Genomic DNA, 14,692 nt, shown 5'->3' with positions numbered 1-14,692 from the left:
GCTATATTTGACTTTTACTTTTGCAGCAGGAAGGACTGAAAGAACTTTGATTCTGGATGAGGGAGCTTCCAATTTCCACCAAGAATATGAATTATGCAAAGTTGATAGGGTTCAAGCTAATGAGCTGTGCAGGATATCCGTATAACCTGTTTCTGTATGGCACTGACAGCAGAATTAAACATTTGCTAGTTCTTCAGCTCCCATGTTTTGCTGCTGGCATCCTAGCTTACCTTGTAAAAGGACAATTGTTTTCTACTGATATGAGAGACTACAAACTGTTTAATCTGAAGCACAGGCAGACAGGACTGAAAAGTCAGATTAGAATGAGACAAACACTTGATGGGAACATAGTAGCTGTAACACACAAATATATTTGAGTCCAAGCTTTGATACTTCTCCTTATCCTTGTAGTTTATTTCTTCTCATGATTACACATGAAACACTTTGAGAACAAGAGATCTGAAACTGGTATAAATTAACTTTTGAATTATTTTGGACTCTTCAGCAAATCTAAAAATTCTCAGTGTCGTTGTGCTTAACAAAGTGTAAATAATACATTTGTTTGTCAAATATTTGGAGGTATTCAAGTGCTTGCAGTAGGGATTTGAAATCTTTGGAATTGAGTGTGAGGTGGGTAACAAAATTCTTCTGTCTGACTGGCTGAAGGGTGAGAAGACTCCCCAGAAAACAGTGGAAGAGTGAATGGTAAGTCTTAAGTAGGCTTATGCCATTGTTGTCATAGGACTTGGCTGGAGCCACACCACTGTGCCTTGAAAGAGAGAGGAGGAGCTAATGGCAAGAAGCTGGAGATGAGGTCTCTGCTAAAAATGTTATTACAATAGCCATGGAGAGGGGACAGAAAGAAAACAAGGTTGTTCTCTCTGTTAAATGGTATTTAGTCATGGGAACTTGATGGAATATTGACTGGAAGAAAAGGTTAGGATACGCAGAATGGCTGTTCAGGTGGCTGCATTTTCAAGCAGAGAGCTTTGAGATTTTCTGGGCTACCACAGCAGCAAAGTACTCTTGACCCTCTTCTCTTAGTGAAGCTTTTGTTGTTGATGTTGTTCTGCTTTGCCATCTGTGTTAAAAGAAATGGTTTTGCCTTGGTATTTTGTTTAGTACTACCTAGTGAGTGACTAAATACATAAAATGCTGCTCTGATTCATTGTGTATGGCCAGTTTTAAACCCTGAGTTTCTAACACCCCACAGTTATTGAAGCATACCTAAACAATCCAATAGCTCTTCCCAGGAGCTGGTCAGGTCAGGCTGGCTGTAGCATATATGACTTTGGAAAAATTGCCTAGTGGGGGGTCTTACTAGCCAGAAAAGTACTGTTGATTGCCACAGCAGGGGAAGGATTTTTCCTCATGACCTTCTGAATGCTAAATGACTTTTCCTTAGCTCTGTTTTTAGTTACTGCAGCAGAAGCTGCTAGGACAAGATTCTGCACGACAATATTTCTGTTCTCCTGCTTTCCTTGGTTTTACAGCATTTTTACAGCTCATTTGTTATAAACAGGAAAATACCTATTTTAAAAGTGATGAAGCACAAATATCTGACATGCTCTGTAGTCTGTTCCTTGCTGCTGAGAACTGTGATAAGATAGTTCTGTCTTGCTCTGTTGGCTAAAAGTGAATTGTGATGTGAAAATGATGATAAAACTTAGAAATGTTTGGGTTTTTTTAGACCTATAATACCTTATTTTGCTCAATCTTTATTTCTTTTCTTGCGTACATGTTGCTTCCGTGCCTCAAAGAATGTGCAGTTGATCCTTCCATGCATCCCCACTCCATGTCATATGTGGACAAAAAGAAGAGCTAAAGGTGCATCCTTACTGTGAAAATCCACAGAAAGCCCATTCCACAAATCAACTTTTTTACCAGGACACTTACACTACCAGGACGCTTAAAATAATTCAGATGCAGACATTGCTTTGGCACTTCTGTCTTTTACTTTGAGATGTTCTTGCAAGCTTTAGCATGAAGATAGCTATAAAGCAGCTGGAGAATGGAAAATATCTGTTAAAAATCAAATACGACATGTTCATCCTGGATAGGAATGTGCTTTTCAGTTATACAACTATTGTTCTGTATTTAACTGCATATGCAAGACTTGTCTTGTTATCTTCTTGGGAGTTCACGCTCCCAAAGTTATTTGACACTCCCTCAGGCTATAAATTATGGGCATTTGCCTACTGAAGTGTGATTATTTTTATAAAAATGCCCAACCCTTACATCCCGTGTTTTGCTGGAAAGAGGCTTCATTGTGCACCAAGACTTTAAATTGTGATCAGCCTACTCCTTACTGCTTTCTGCTTGCTTACTGCTTTCACTTCTTTGGATTGTGTTTTTCAAGGATCTCAGTTCACTCCTCTCACCATGAAGAGTTTTACTCTCCTTTTCCTAGTGGTGATCTGTGGCATGGGAGGATTGGGACAGAAGCTGAAGCCAAAGAAGAGAAGCAATGGTGAAGAAATCAAGTTTCGGACTAAAACCAAAGATCTTTGCACAATCACCATGAGTGGTGATGACGAGGAGATGAAACTTAGAATTGAATGTAAAAGCCAAGGCATGTCCTACTGGTGTGAATTCACTGGCAAGCCATCAGTCTGTCGTGCTTTTAGAAATAACCCAAAGATTTACTGGAATCAGATTGCTGCAGAACTTAGAAAGATCCCTCACGCTTGCGAATCCATGGAAGTATTGAAGACCACCATGTGCCAAAAGGCTCCCCCAGAAGCTCTCATGAGGAAAATAGCTGCTGGTGTGGAGCCAGAAGATCTAGCAAACCAGAAAAAATCAGTCCAGAAAGCTTCCATTCCTATGAGAGAAGTGGGGCAAAACTCTGGCCCAGCCCGACGTGGTCAAGGGTCTGAAAACGAAACAGAAGCAATGAAACTGGCACGGGAACATTGCTGGGAATCTCTGCATGGTGTCTGCTCCTACATCATTGGCATCCTTAGGGGTTAAGGATTTGCTTCAGGTAAAACTAATCTGGAAGCACAGTAGAATATACCTAAGAGTAATTCTACTGTACTTTTTATTTTGGGGGTCTCAGGGATGTGGACAGGGAGGTGCTAAGCTCGCTTGCTAAAATCTAACTTTACAAGGCCTGTTTTGTGGCTTTTGAGAGGCTGGGCAGCTTAAATTCCCAGAGATGTGTATTGCTTCAGGACTCCTGTACAGCCTTCTGTGAGGTCTTCAGTATGTATTGAGATGTTTACCCTATCTGTTGTTAATCCTATGGTATTTCAGTTGTAACTGTTTGAATTGGGCTAATTTTTGCTTTGTTAGTCCTTTCCTCTTGTACTGACTTCTGGATTTATGGCAGGAGAGTAAGATAAATAACAAATGCATCAGATCCAGCCAAATGCATCAGTTTGAACAAACTACATTCAGAGAGTGAGGGAATAAAGCTTATTCATCAAAACTGCTGATTAATAATGAAATATTTTAATCTAAAAAATGAGTTCATAAACCCCTTGCAGGAAATGAGTAAACCTAAGTGGACTGTCTTGGTTTGCCTGTCTGTTACTGTAGGGGATCACATACAGGCACGTGTTTGGTAAGTCTCAGGTTTTTAGTTAGTATTTAAAAAGGCAAAGCCCCTTATTGCAGAAATGATTGGTTTGATATCCACTTTTGTTCCAGCCCAGAGAGAAATCCAGGATCTGGTGAGTGGACCTGGCAAACTTGAAAGAAATGGGAATAAATATAGTGTGAGCTGGCAAGCGTTTAGGCTGCTAATGATAATTTATGCCTAAAAGAGCAAAGTGGCTAATTCTTTTTCTCTCTCTTTTTTTTTTTTTTTTTGGTTTTTTTGTTTGTTTGTTTGTTTGTTTTGTTTTGTTTTGTTTTGCAGAGCAGTGATATTACAGCTGAAGAAGGGTCCTTGCTGCATTGCAATAATTTAGACATAAGAAATTTGGTTAAAAATCAGTAATTTCTATAAATCTTTTAGCTGCTGCCTTTTTAAAGAAAAAAATGAAACTTTTTAACAGCTCTGAAAAATTCACAAAACTAGAGTGACTGTGCTTAAAGTGTTAGGATGAACTTACTGTCCCTAGTCTTGTTACACACCAAGGTGTACTGCATTGATGTAAGCAAGGATCTGCTTGACCTTGCATAGGTTATTGTGTGTACTGACTTGCTTCAGTTTGTTAGAGATGAAAGCTGTTGATGATATAGTTAGTGCAAACAATAAAAATGAGATTTTTGAAAAAGTACTTGGTGTACTTTCTTGAAATTTTAACTGGTGCTGTTTGTATAAAGTCACAGTATTTGACACTTGTTAAGAGATTGTTGGTAGAATGTGTAAGAGAAATTACAGGTCTGAGTCATTGCTTTCCCACTGTGAACAAGTTTGCATGAATATTAATATTTTCAATGTTATGAGGTTTATATTACAATAATGAGTTTCAGCCAGCAGGAAAAATAAATTGTAGAAATAAGAGAGTAATGTAATAATACATTTCTGAACATAGCAGATGAAAAATGTTCAGCAGTGATGCATCTGCTGAGTTCAGTGTTACCAGGACCTGTTAGCGATACTCTTCATGTTTGGTTTCAGGAGATACTCTGAAAAGTAACTTATTTGGCAACTTGGGCAGTTGCCTAAATCTCAGAACACAAAACAAGACCTAATGGCCTGTTGATTATTTTTAAACAATTATCCCTTTTATTCCCAGGTGAGTTTCACAGCAGGAATGTAACTGGAAATAGTTAATACTGTAGAATTTAATAGTGCTCTGTGTTTGTCTTGCAAAGTTTCTGTAAGGTATTGTTCACTGAAGTACTTCTCCAGCTTTACTCACAGATTTGTAATTCTCACTGCACAATTCCAGATTCTGATTGTCCAGTCATTAAAGTTTATGCCTTGTACCAAAACACTCGACATAACTTTCTTTATCCTGACCTCTTGATACATGGGGAAAAGAATAGCAAGTCATGACCACAGGATCAGAGCAAAAGGTTGTGTGTACAAGGCAGAAATACAATTTGAATGTGGATAAAATGTGTAAGCTGTATTTTTTTCTGCTATGAATCCAATGTGGTTAATTTTCACTTGTAGTCTCAATTACCATTGCCAGGCTCTTGTGCTGTGAGTAAAAAATGTAGTGGTACACCTACTCACCTAATTCTGTCATAGAAATTAATATAATTGTCTGATTTGCAAACGTGCACAGTGCATCAAAGTGGCATTAGGGAACTGTTTGCAATGTTAAGGGAGGAAGGTTGAAAGTTTTCTTGAGGTGTGCTTTTAAATATTTTAAAACTCCTGTTTACATATGATGCAAAATCCACTCTGCAGAGTGAGTATTTTGCAGTAGTATCCACGACAGTAATGTCCTCAAAAATGAGACAGTGACTTGCACTGGGAGAAGTCTGGGACAATCGGTCACCCACCGTACTGTTAGTGGGAGAAAAGAGGAGGTTTAATCAGTTCATCAAAAGAACATTTCCCCCTTTATGCTGTCTTCTCTTTGTCTACACTGTGAGCTCAGGAGGCAGCAGAGTTGTCTGTCGCTTTGTAGAACTCTTGATACAGTCTAAAATTTGTGGCCATCACAAATTCTGCTCAGCAGAGGACAAATGTCACACACACCAGCACGCTGTTTCCCAGGGAGCTTGCGTCTCATTTCAATAGAGCAGGGCTCTGCTGCAAAGGGCTCCCTGTACTGTGCTGCCTGGAATGACCACCTGAAGTTTCACTGTGAAGAGCAGAAATCAAAGCCTTGCACTAAAGGCCCCCCTTTAACGAAGTGCTTTTTGTAACATACTCAGGACCATGGTTAAGCACCACATTTTGGAAAGAGGTGAAGGTGATGCACACCATGGATTGCATTTCATTAGGCAATGCTATGCACCCTCAGCAAGTCAGTAAAATATAATCGTCTTGCTTTCAAAATGTTTAAAAATTGGATGTTAACTGAAATACCTCGCTTCAGTTAACAGCGCTGTGACTGTATTGGCTGCATTATCATTTAATTGTGTTTAGCACCAGAAATGTACAGCCGTGACATTTCAGTTTCCTTCCGAGTATGAAAGTACTATTCATTAATGAAAGGATGACTTAAGAACTGTTTGTGGTGAGTTTAGGGCAATCTTTGGGTACCTCATGAATGAATGAAACCTGCTGTTTCATTCCTTTTAGATGAACTAGTTAGTCCTGTATATGTAAGTACTTCAGGAAATCCCTCCAAGTGGAGGTGGAATTTGTCTTTATTTTCCTGACAGAGGAACAGCAGATAAAAAAATTTGTCTGGATTCCTGCAGACAGGGAGACTACTGATACCTGGGCCTGCTACTTCTGCTGATAATTTAGTGCAGTATGAGATGTCCACCTGCCTCAGAATCCTCATGTTTATGTTTCCATAGAAGCATCACAAGTACTTGCTACTTTGATAGTGGAAGCATCCAAAAAAAGCAAAATGAAGCATTTGGAGAACCTGTGTATGCAAGGATGGGTATTTGACACACATAGTTAGGATCCAAAAATAGACTGGAGCGAATCTAATGGAGAGCTATCAAGATGGTCAGGAATGGAGCACCCTCCTGTGAGAAAAGGCCAAGGGAATGGGTTTTGCTCAGCCTGAAGGCTTGGAGAGAGAACCTAATATCTGACCCTCAATCTGTATGAGAAAGCTATAGAGAATACAGAGCCAGGCTCTTCACTGGTGTGTTTGATAGGAGAAGAGATCCTGGTCAAAATTTGATAGAGATGAGGTTCTGACTAAGTGAAAGGGAAAACATTAAGGAGGATAAACACAGGAATGGATTCCTCAGAGCAGCTCTGGAATCTCCATCTGTGGAGCTTTTCAAGACCGACTGGACAAAGTTTAAAGCAACATATTCTGAGTTGATGACAGCTATGCAGTAGTGCACTCTGGTGTTTTCTGAGAGAATTGTTCGGGTGTATTTTCTGGTCATTCTTGCATTGTATGCAGCATTACGTTTTGCATTCTTGATTTTTCAGTAGATGTCATAGTTAATATGGCATGGATTTTAGGGATAGATATCTCTCACAAAAAGAAAAAGGAAAAACTAAAATTTCCCCAAAGTTTCCCATTGCTATTCCTACTCATGTGGAAGCTTTATGGTTGTCACTTCCTTTTTTTCTGTTTTCTCTCGCTGTTGTTATTCCCGGTCTCTGCTTTCTTTCTGGAAGAGAAGTCAGGCACAGCACAGGAGATTTTCTTTCTGAGTTCTCTGATTTTCCCCTTACAAATGAGAATTGTTCTAATCAGACTTCACAGATCATTTTACAGTGACAAAAAGTATATGGTACCTACATAGAAGTGGCATATACAAGAAAAGGAGTAAGAACTCAAAGCAGAGGAAATGCAGTCAGTAGATGACAGGACATTGGTGTTATCTCATGGACATGTTGTTCACTTTCCCATCCTGAATATAAATTAAACTTCTTTAATGATAGGCAGGAGGCCAAGTCTCGATTTCCGGAGTGTGGAGCTGTGCCACTGCATATACAGAGCAAGAATAAAACTAAGCAGTTGTCTGATTTGGAGCAGAAGTTTGTGCTCCCCTCCCCGCTGCCCTCCTCAGCAGGTTATTAAACTGTTTTTGTAACCCGCTGCCCTCCACAGGAGTCACTGCCATGGTGGCTCCTGCTGCCTCAGGGTTCACAATGATTGTAGTCAGGAAGGGAAACAGAGGTGTCCATTTAGATTCTGCTGGCTGCAGACGTAAAAAATCCTGCATTGCTCTGTCACTACTGCTGTGGCCTGTAAAAATTAATGTGCTAGTGGTGACATTGGTTGCCCCTGTATTTGTCTTACTGGTGTAACATGAGGGCACTCCAACAAATGCAGCTGTAATAAAGTGAGGAATGTGCCTAGGGCCTAGGCTAGGAGCCTCACGATAAAGGAAATGGTGAGCAAAATTCAGGCTGTGAATTTCCTCTCTGTTTCCTCTGCCAAACAGCCCAGCAGGAGGGCAGGAGTGCTGCCCCATCCTCCCCTCTCACCCCACTCCAAGGCACCTGCAGACAGTATGGGGGCTCTCATTTCTTATACTCCAGAAATTTACCACGGGAATCCACAAATGTGTGTTTGCAGATGGAGAAGGTTATCAGATGCCATCGGAATAATTTGGTTGGTGTGAGAAGGTGACAGTACAGACCATAGAGTTTCCACATCTGTGTGCAGGACACATCACCTGAGCCTGTCGTGGCTGTTTCGTGCCTTAGATGGCACAGATGAAGCTGAAGCCCAAGTGTGTGAGCAGGACCTGTGTTTCCATGGGGGGAAGTCCCACAGCCTCCAGGAGGGATCCTCTGGAATGAGCTGAGCTGCCTGGCCCGGGAGAGAGGGGCTGTGCCAGCCCTGGGGGCTGTCCCTGGAGTGCTGTGGGGCCATGGGGGCTGTCCCTGGTGTGCTGTGGGGCCATGGGGGCTGTCCCTGGTGTGCTGTGGGGCCCTGCTGCCATGCTGTGGCTCCAGGGTGCTGAGCAGTGCTGAGGATGGGGTTTGCTGCCAGGTGCTGGATTTTTGGCTGCTCTGCAGGGGCTGCCTGGGAGCAGCTGTGCTCAGGGGAGGGGTGACTGGCAGGGCCCTGCAGCAGGGTGGAAGCTCCAGCAGGAGGGACACCAATGCCTTTCAAGTCACCGTGGTAAACTTGGGCCATGGGCTGGTGGGTTTGCCCCAAAGGTCGGTGCCAGAGCAGGTGGAGATGTGGTTTTTCAGAAAAAGATATCTGTCTTTCTCTAAGACCTTCTCTAAATACTGCTGTCCCCCATGACCCATCCCATGCCACTTCCTCACATCAGAGAGATGCTCCAAGACTTGTTGTTAAAGCTCCTCTGCACAAATCCACATGGGGCCTGCCACAAAGGGAAGCTATTCCAGGATGACAAGAGGTATTTTTCACAGTATACCAGACCAGGAGAAATAAGAGCCATTAAATGACAGAACATCACCTGCAGTCACGCTCTTCCCCTGCCTTCTCGGGCCTGAAATCTTTTGCATGGTTGGAATCAGTTCAGTATCCTTTGGTTTTGCTTCACACTGATCACATGGCATCTGGACACCTCAGCTCAGAGTAAATCACCAGCTGAACGAAATCAGAAACACTATTTCCCTTCGCCTTAGGGAACTATAAAACTTTTTATAGAACTCTACATATTTCACCTCAGCAGCAGCAGAGCAGTAGTGTTCTTTGGCAGGAACATACTTCATTTGAAGCACAATAGAAACAGTCATAATAATTTGAAGAAAAAAGCAATATTAGTAATATTTTTTCTTCCTCACTATTAATTTTTTTTTGTGGAGGATTATGTCATAAGTGTTTAATGATTACTTTTAGTCTTTACCACCAGAAAAAATTATTCTTCTGGGTATATCATGGCCCTTTTTAAGCATCTACATTTTAGTTTAATTCCAATAGCAAAGAATAGTATGACTACTTTGGAGCTACAGTGTAATTTACATGAGCAAAGAAAAATCAACTGTCTTGGACTAGAAAGCAGTGTACAAAACTACTTTAGCATCTCTGATAAGAAAGGCACATTGTAAATATCTGAGAGACAGGAAGAAATTCATCTGAAGGGAAATCCTCAGGTTTTTCATGTCTGTGTTTCTTCTGCCATATATAAAATTTATTTAAAATTAATTCTTGCCATATAAAGACACATAATATTTTAATTTCTAGTGTGCTTTCTGCAACAGCTTTGTGTGAGTGCATCACTTCTCAGCCCATAGACCTGGAAGTGAAAACTGAATGCAACAGAATACTGTTCTCAGCTACAAATTTCTCAGTGGTAGATATTGTTTAAAACTGTAATATATTTTATTTCCACATTCCCTTCTATTTGTACATTGCAGAATGTTTAAAGAAAAAAAGAAATATAAACATGGCTTCTTACATCTGTTTGACATAGGCATATATCATTATGTCTTTATAAGGTTAGGAAGGAGACGTAAGGGAGCCTCTGACAACAGATATATCGACAGAAACTAGGATGTTAAAGAGTTCTACAGGTGTATTTAAGCAGAAGCAAAAATTTAACAGACAGTTTTGTCATTCTGCTAGATGAGGACACATGTGAACAAATCCTGTCCCTCGAGTGTGCAGCGAGGGTTCCCATGCTGAGCCAGCCTGTCCCACTGTCTGTCATCAGGGGCTGGTGCACACGGCTACAATACTGCCCTGCAAACCCTCCCTTTCTCAGCTCTTACTGCTTGTGGTTATATCTGCCTGCATATCTTTTCTTCCAAACATAAATCTGTCATGCTGCAGAATGCAGATTAATATATATGGTGTGCCATTAATAATTACATTGAGCCCAGTGAATACAGTCCTGCCTATGTGTGCCAGCATAGGATTTAATATAAATCTCCCATCTGAATGCAGCAGTGTTTCTCTGGTTTAGTTATGTTTATACTTAATTAAAACCATTACTCTTCACTTCTTTCCATTCTTCACCTTAAATACAATGATTTGGAGAAGGGAGAAAAAGCTGATAAGGAGAGGAACAAAGATAATATTAAAAAACCTAACCTTGTGTTTTTATATTTTATAAAAACTTTGTGCAAATACTAAGCAGCTAGTCTGGAGCAGCTGGACTAACAGAGAACATACTGATGGGTTAACAGGAATGGTGCCAAGGTTTCACTGAGTATTCCAAAACTAAAATTTACAAGTGTCTATATGGCAAGAAGACAGAAATTAATAAAGTGGCTTTTGCCCTTTGTAATAATTCCATTTTATGTAATACTTAAATAAAATATGGTTTAAATTATTTTGTGAGATCATTTCATTAATTTTGCTGACCTTCAGAAATCTCTTTTTGTCCTTTCAGAAGCTGTCCAAATGTTGCAATTTTTATTCTTGATCCTGTCTGGTGCACCCCATCTCACCCCTACCACAGCGATGGGTCAGTCATTGAGCCCCTTTCTGGCTGTGTGGTGTAGACCACAGTTATACAGAATTCTTCAGTCAGCAGCTTGTCCTAGTTCAGAGCAGTTTTAGACTTTTAGTGGTGTTGAAATCAGGCAGGTCTAAGGGTACTTTGCTGAGCTCAACTATACTGTAAAATACTGTTGTCAAAAGGAATTGGGTAGCTTCAATTATTTTCATATCTGAGGTCAAATCCTGACCTAGCACCACTGTTTACACCACTAAACCATACAAGTGTCACATCCACATGGCTTTTGAACACTTCCAGGGATGGTGATTCCACCACTTGGAAGTCTGTACCAATACCTGACCAACCTTTCAGTAAGGAAATTTTTCCTAATATCCAACAGAAACCACTGGCAGAACTTGTGGCTATGGCCTCCTGTTCTGTCACTTGTTTTCTGGAGGGAGAGGTCACCCCCAACCTGGCTACCACCTTCTCTCAGGCAGTTCTAAAGAGTGATAAGGTCTCCTCTGAGCCTCCTTTCCTCCAGACTGAACACCCCCACCTTCCTTAGCTGCTCCTCATGGAACGTCTGCTCCAGACCCTTCCCCGGCTCCACTGCTCATCTCTGGACTTGCTCCAGCACCTCAATATCATTTTGCAGTGAGGGGTCCAAAACTAAACACAGGATTTGAGGTGTGGCCTCACCAATGCCCAGTACAATCACTGCCCTGGTCCTGCTGGCCACACCATTGCTGATACAAGCCAGGTGCTTTTGGCCTTCTTGGCCACCTGGGCACTTTCTGGCTCATGTTCAGCTGCTGTCACCCAGCACCTCCAGGTCCTTTTCCATTGGGCAGCTTTCCATACACTCTGCCCCCAGGCTGTGGCACTGCCTGGGGTTGTTGTGACCCAACTGCAGGACCTGGCACTTGGCCTTGTTGAACCTCATAAAATTGGGCTTGGCCCCCTGATCCAGCCTGTCCAGTTCCCTCTGCAGAACCTGAAGTCATTTGGACTGTGTCATCAATAATACACACATAATCTAGTAATTAAAGATTGTGTTCAATAGTCTAGGACTCAGTTTGGACAAAGTGGGAAGTGGTTATGGGAAGGCTGTTCTTTAACAGATACGGCTTTCAGCCCTGTTCCCAATCAGCAGGTTCATTAACAAGGACTTAGGTCCTCTTTACCCACATACAGGAGATAAATCCCTGAATTCCCTGACGGCATGAAGTAGGACAGAGAAGTGACATTTCTCTACAGGCACAGAAGAACAAATAGAATTAAAAATTAATAAAAGGTTACTTGTTTCAATTCATGTGATATCAGAGGGGAAAGCAGTAATTTACACTAGAATTGGGATTGCAATGCTGCACCTTCAGCAGTGACATACTGATGCACTGCTTTTTACCCATTTTCAGAAGAGTTCTGGCTGAAGGCAACTGAATTATTCTATAAAATGTCCTAAATATTTAGAATATTGCTAGTACTCTGCAAAACCATTAAAAATGCATTAATACTTGATGTTTAGGATTATTAATTTCTTGTCTGTTGATGGTGTCCACATGGAGGAGCTGTAGAGTTAGAAATGATCCAAGAAAAAACTCTTCAGAGATGTCATATCTTCTCTAGGTTAACTGAGCAACCCCCAGATCTATCATAAATGTTGAGGTATGTGCATCCTTTCAGCTTTTGCTAACCATAACAAGTTGCACTAGAACTTGGAAAGATGGATCAGGAAACTTTTTTACTTTCTTACTTTGGCTTCTATTCACTACATACCTGAACTTACTGAGATCACTACAATGAAAATGGCAAATGAGATTTGTCCACTTCCTTTCTCCTTTCTCTGTGCCTTCAGAGGGTTGTGTCAGATGTGGGAATGCTGAAGCTGCCAGCCCTCACAGCAGCTGTGAAATGCAGACCTCTACAGTCATTCTTCTGACTTGCTGAATTTTCAGCAGCAGTTTTCAGTCCCTTCCAGATGTGAGCTCCAGAGCCTTTCAGCTTATACTGTGTTTCAAGGATAACCCCAAGGATCATGGAAGATAAACTTTGTGGCTAATCCTGGCAGTGGACAGGTCACACTTTGGGGCTGATATGTCTTGTAGAGGCATAGCCTGTGTTAGCCCAAGACCACTTCTTCTATGTAGCTGAAATACTTTCTTCAAAAGAAGAAGTCATAATCTGACTCAGTCAAATAGTTGTCACAACTGTGACTGCACCTTCTTGTCTTTGTTGAGATAACTGCTGTGGTTTAGGAGCCAAGGCAGTGTCAGTGTAGCTTGGGCATCAGTATTTTTAGTGACAGAAAAGTTCTGGGAGTGAACCCTGTGTTCGTTCCTTTTCATCTGGAATCCACTGAAATAAAAATTCCTGTAGGTTTTTGCAGGATTTAGGTCTCTGTGATGGGTGACCTCAGGCATCAGTGAAGCCTCCCACAGCTCTTGCTCTCTCCAGTGGGATGGAGGAGAGAACTGGGAGAGAAGTAGGGAGGAAAGAATGTGGGTAGAGATCAATACATTATAATAAGTGAAGAGAAAAGGGGAGAAACAACAGCAAGTGATGCAAAGACATTTACTTTACACCTCCCCCAAGCAGGCTGTGCCCACTAAGTCTGTGGGCTGGGGTTACTCTAGGAGGACACCCCCCAGTTTTACTGCTGTGTGCAATGTCCTACAGCATTGGAATATCCCTGTGGTGAGCTGGGGTCAGCTGTCCTGGCCCTGCTCTTTCCCTGCCTCTGGCACACCCCCAGCCTCCTGGCTGGAGAGGGGGCACGGTGAGAAACAGAGAAGGCCTTTGTGCTGTTCAGTGACAGCTAAAACACGGGCATGCTATTAGCACTGTTCTAGTCTCAAATTCAAACACAGCACCATATGGGCTGCTATAAAAAAGCTAAATCCATCCCAGCCAGACCCAGAACAGTCTCCTACACCATGAAATGCCTGGTTTTCCATTCCTCTTTCCTGGTTTCCTTTTCCTGGAGCAGTTTCTTGGTTCCTGTTTCCAATTTCCCACTGTACTTAAAAAGTGTGCATGAAATGAGTATTTATTCCATAGCAAGTTCTAGAAACATCTTGCTGTGCTTTAAACAAGTGCTAAACTTCACAAAATTATAAGGCAATGATAAACTCATGAGAGTTTATGCAGTATGGTTTCTTAGTTGAGGTAGAACCATCCGTTCTTCTCTCTCCACTCAGAATATGCACCAGTCTTTTCAACAAATATACAAATAAAACCACTGATATTAATGTCCATAACAGAAAGAAATAAATTATTTCATGTATATTTTATGTATATTATATTATCACACGTATATTTATTGGTACAGCTTTATTTATTTACAAACTTCAGCTTTATGGAAAGGGTCATGAGATGAAGGCCAGAGCTATCACTGATATAATTACCAGACTTTTGAAAGTCCATGTATTCTGACCAGGACTGCATTAGAGAAAAACTAGAAATGAAATCCAAGTGTCTTTGATTTCTAAAAGTAAAAGGTTCAGATCACATGTGGCTTACAGAAGCCCAGACATAACCTCAAAAGAAGTTGTCAGCAGCTGGGGAAGAATGTCCCTCTAATATACCACATCTTGGTACATCCTGTACATACTCTGTCTTCAATTCTATTTATGTTGATCTGTGTCGCGCTGCAATGCTATCACCGTGTGGAAGAACTTCACCACTGATCTAGTCAGAATTTGAAATGTTCAATACTATAACCCTTTGCTGGTCTTGGTTCCCTTCACCTAGGCAGGATCAATTGGTATTTCTGCTGTGTCTACACGAAGTAATTCAGTACTGATCAGTGCATACCTCAGAAAAA

General features: G+C 41.3%; 1 protein-coding gene across 1 annotated transcript; it reads left to right on the top strand.

The window, feature by feature from the left end:
* Positions 1-49: 49 nt before the first annotated feature.
* On the top strand, positions 50-4,229 carry FGFBP2 (fibroblast growth factor binding protein 2). The gene is made up of 2 exons (XM_088163177.1): positions 50-2,986; positions 3,866-4,229. Exon 1 carries the CDS (start codon positions 2,383-2,385, stop codon positions 2,971-2,973), a length of 591 nt encoding a protein of 196 aa, XP_088019303.1. The 5' UTR covers positions 50-2,382; the 3' UTR covers positions 2,974-2,986; positions 3,866-4,229.
* The last annotated feature ends 10,463 nt before the right edge of the window (positions 4,230-14,692 follow it).

Source organism: Sturnus vulgaris, chromosome 4 (genome assembly GCF_052056855.1).
Source record: "Sturnus vulgaris isolate bStuVul1 chromosome 4, bStuVul1.hap1, whole genome shotgun sequence".
NCBI classification, from domain to species: Eukaryota; Metazoa; Chordata; class Aves; order Passeriformes; family Sturnidae; genus Sturnus; species Sturnus vulgaris.
Note: the sequence above shows the minus strand (reverse complement) of the source record. Positions and strands in the feature narration are given on the sequence as shown.

What these genes read in the sequence shown, in the direction of transcription:
- FGFBP2 (XM_088163177.1), top strand. Translation starts at nt 2,383, where the DNA reads ATGAAGAGTTTTACTCTCCTTTTCCTAGTGGTGATCTGTGGCATGGGA.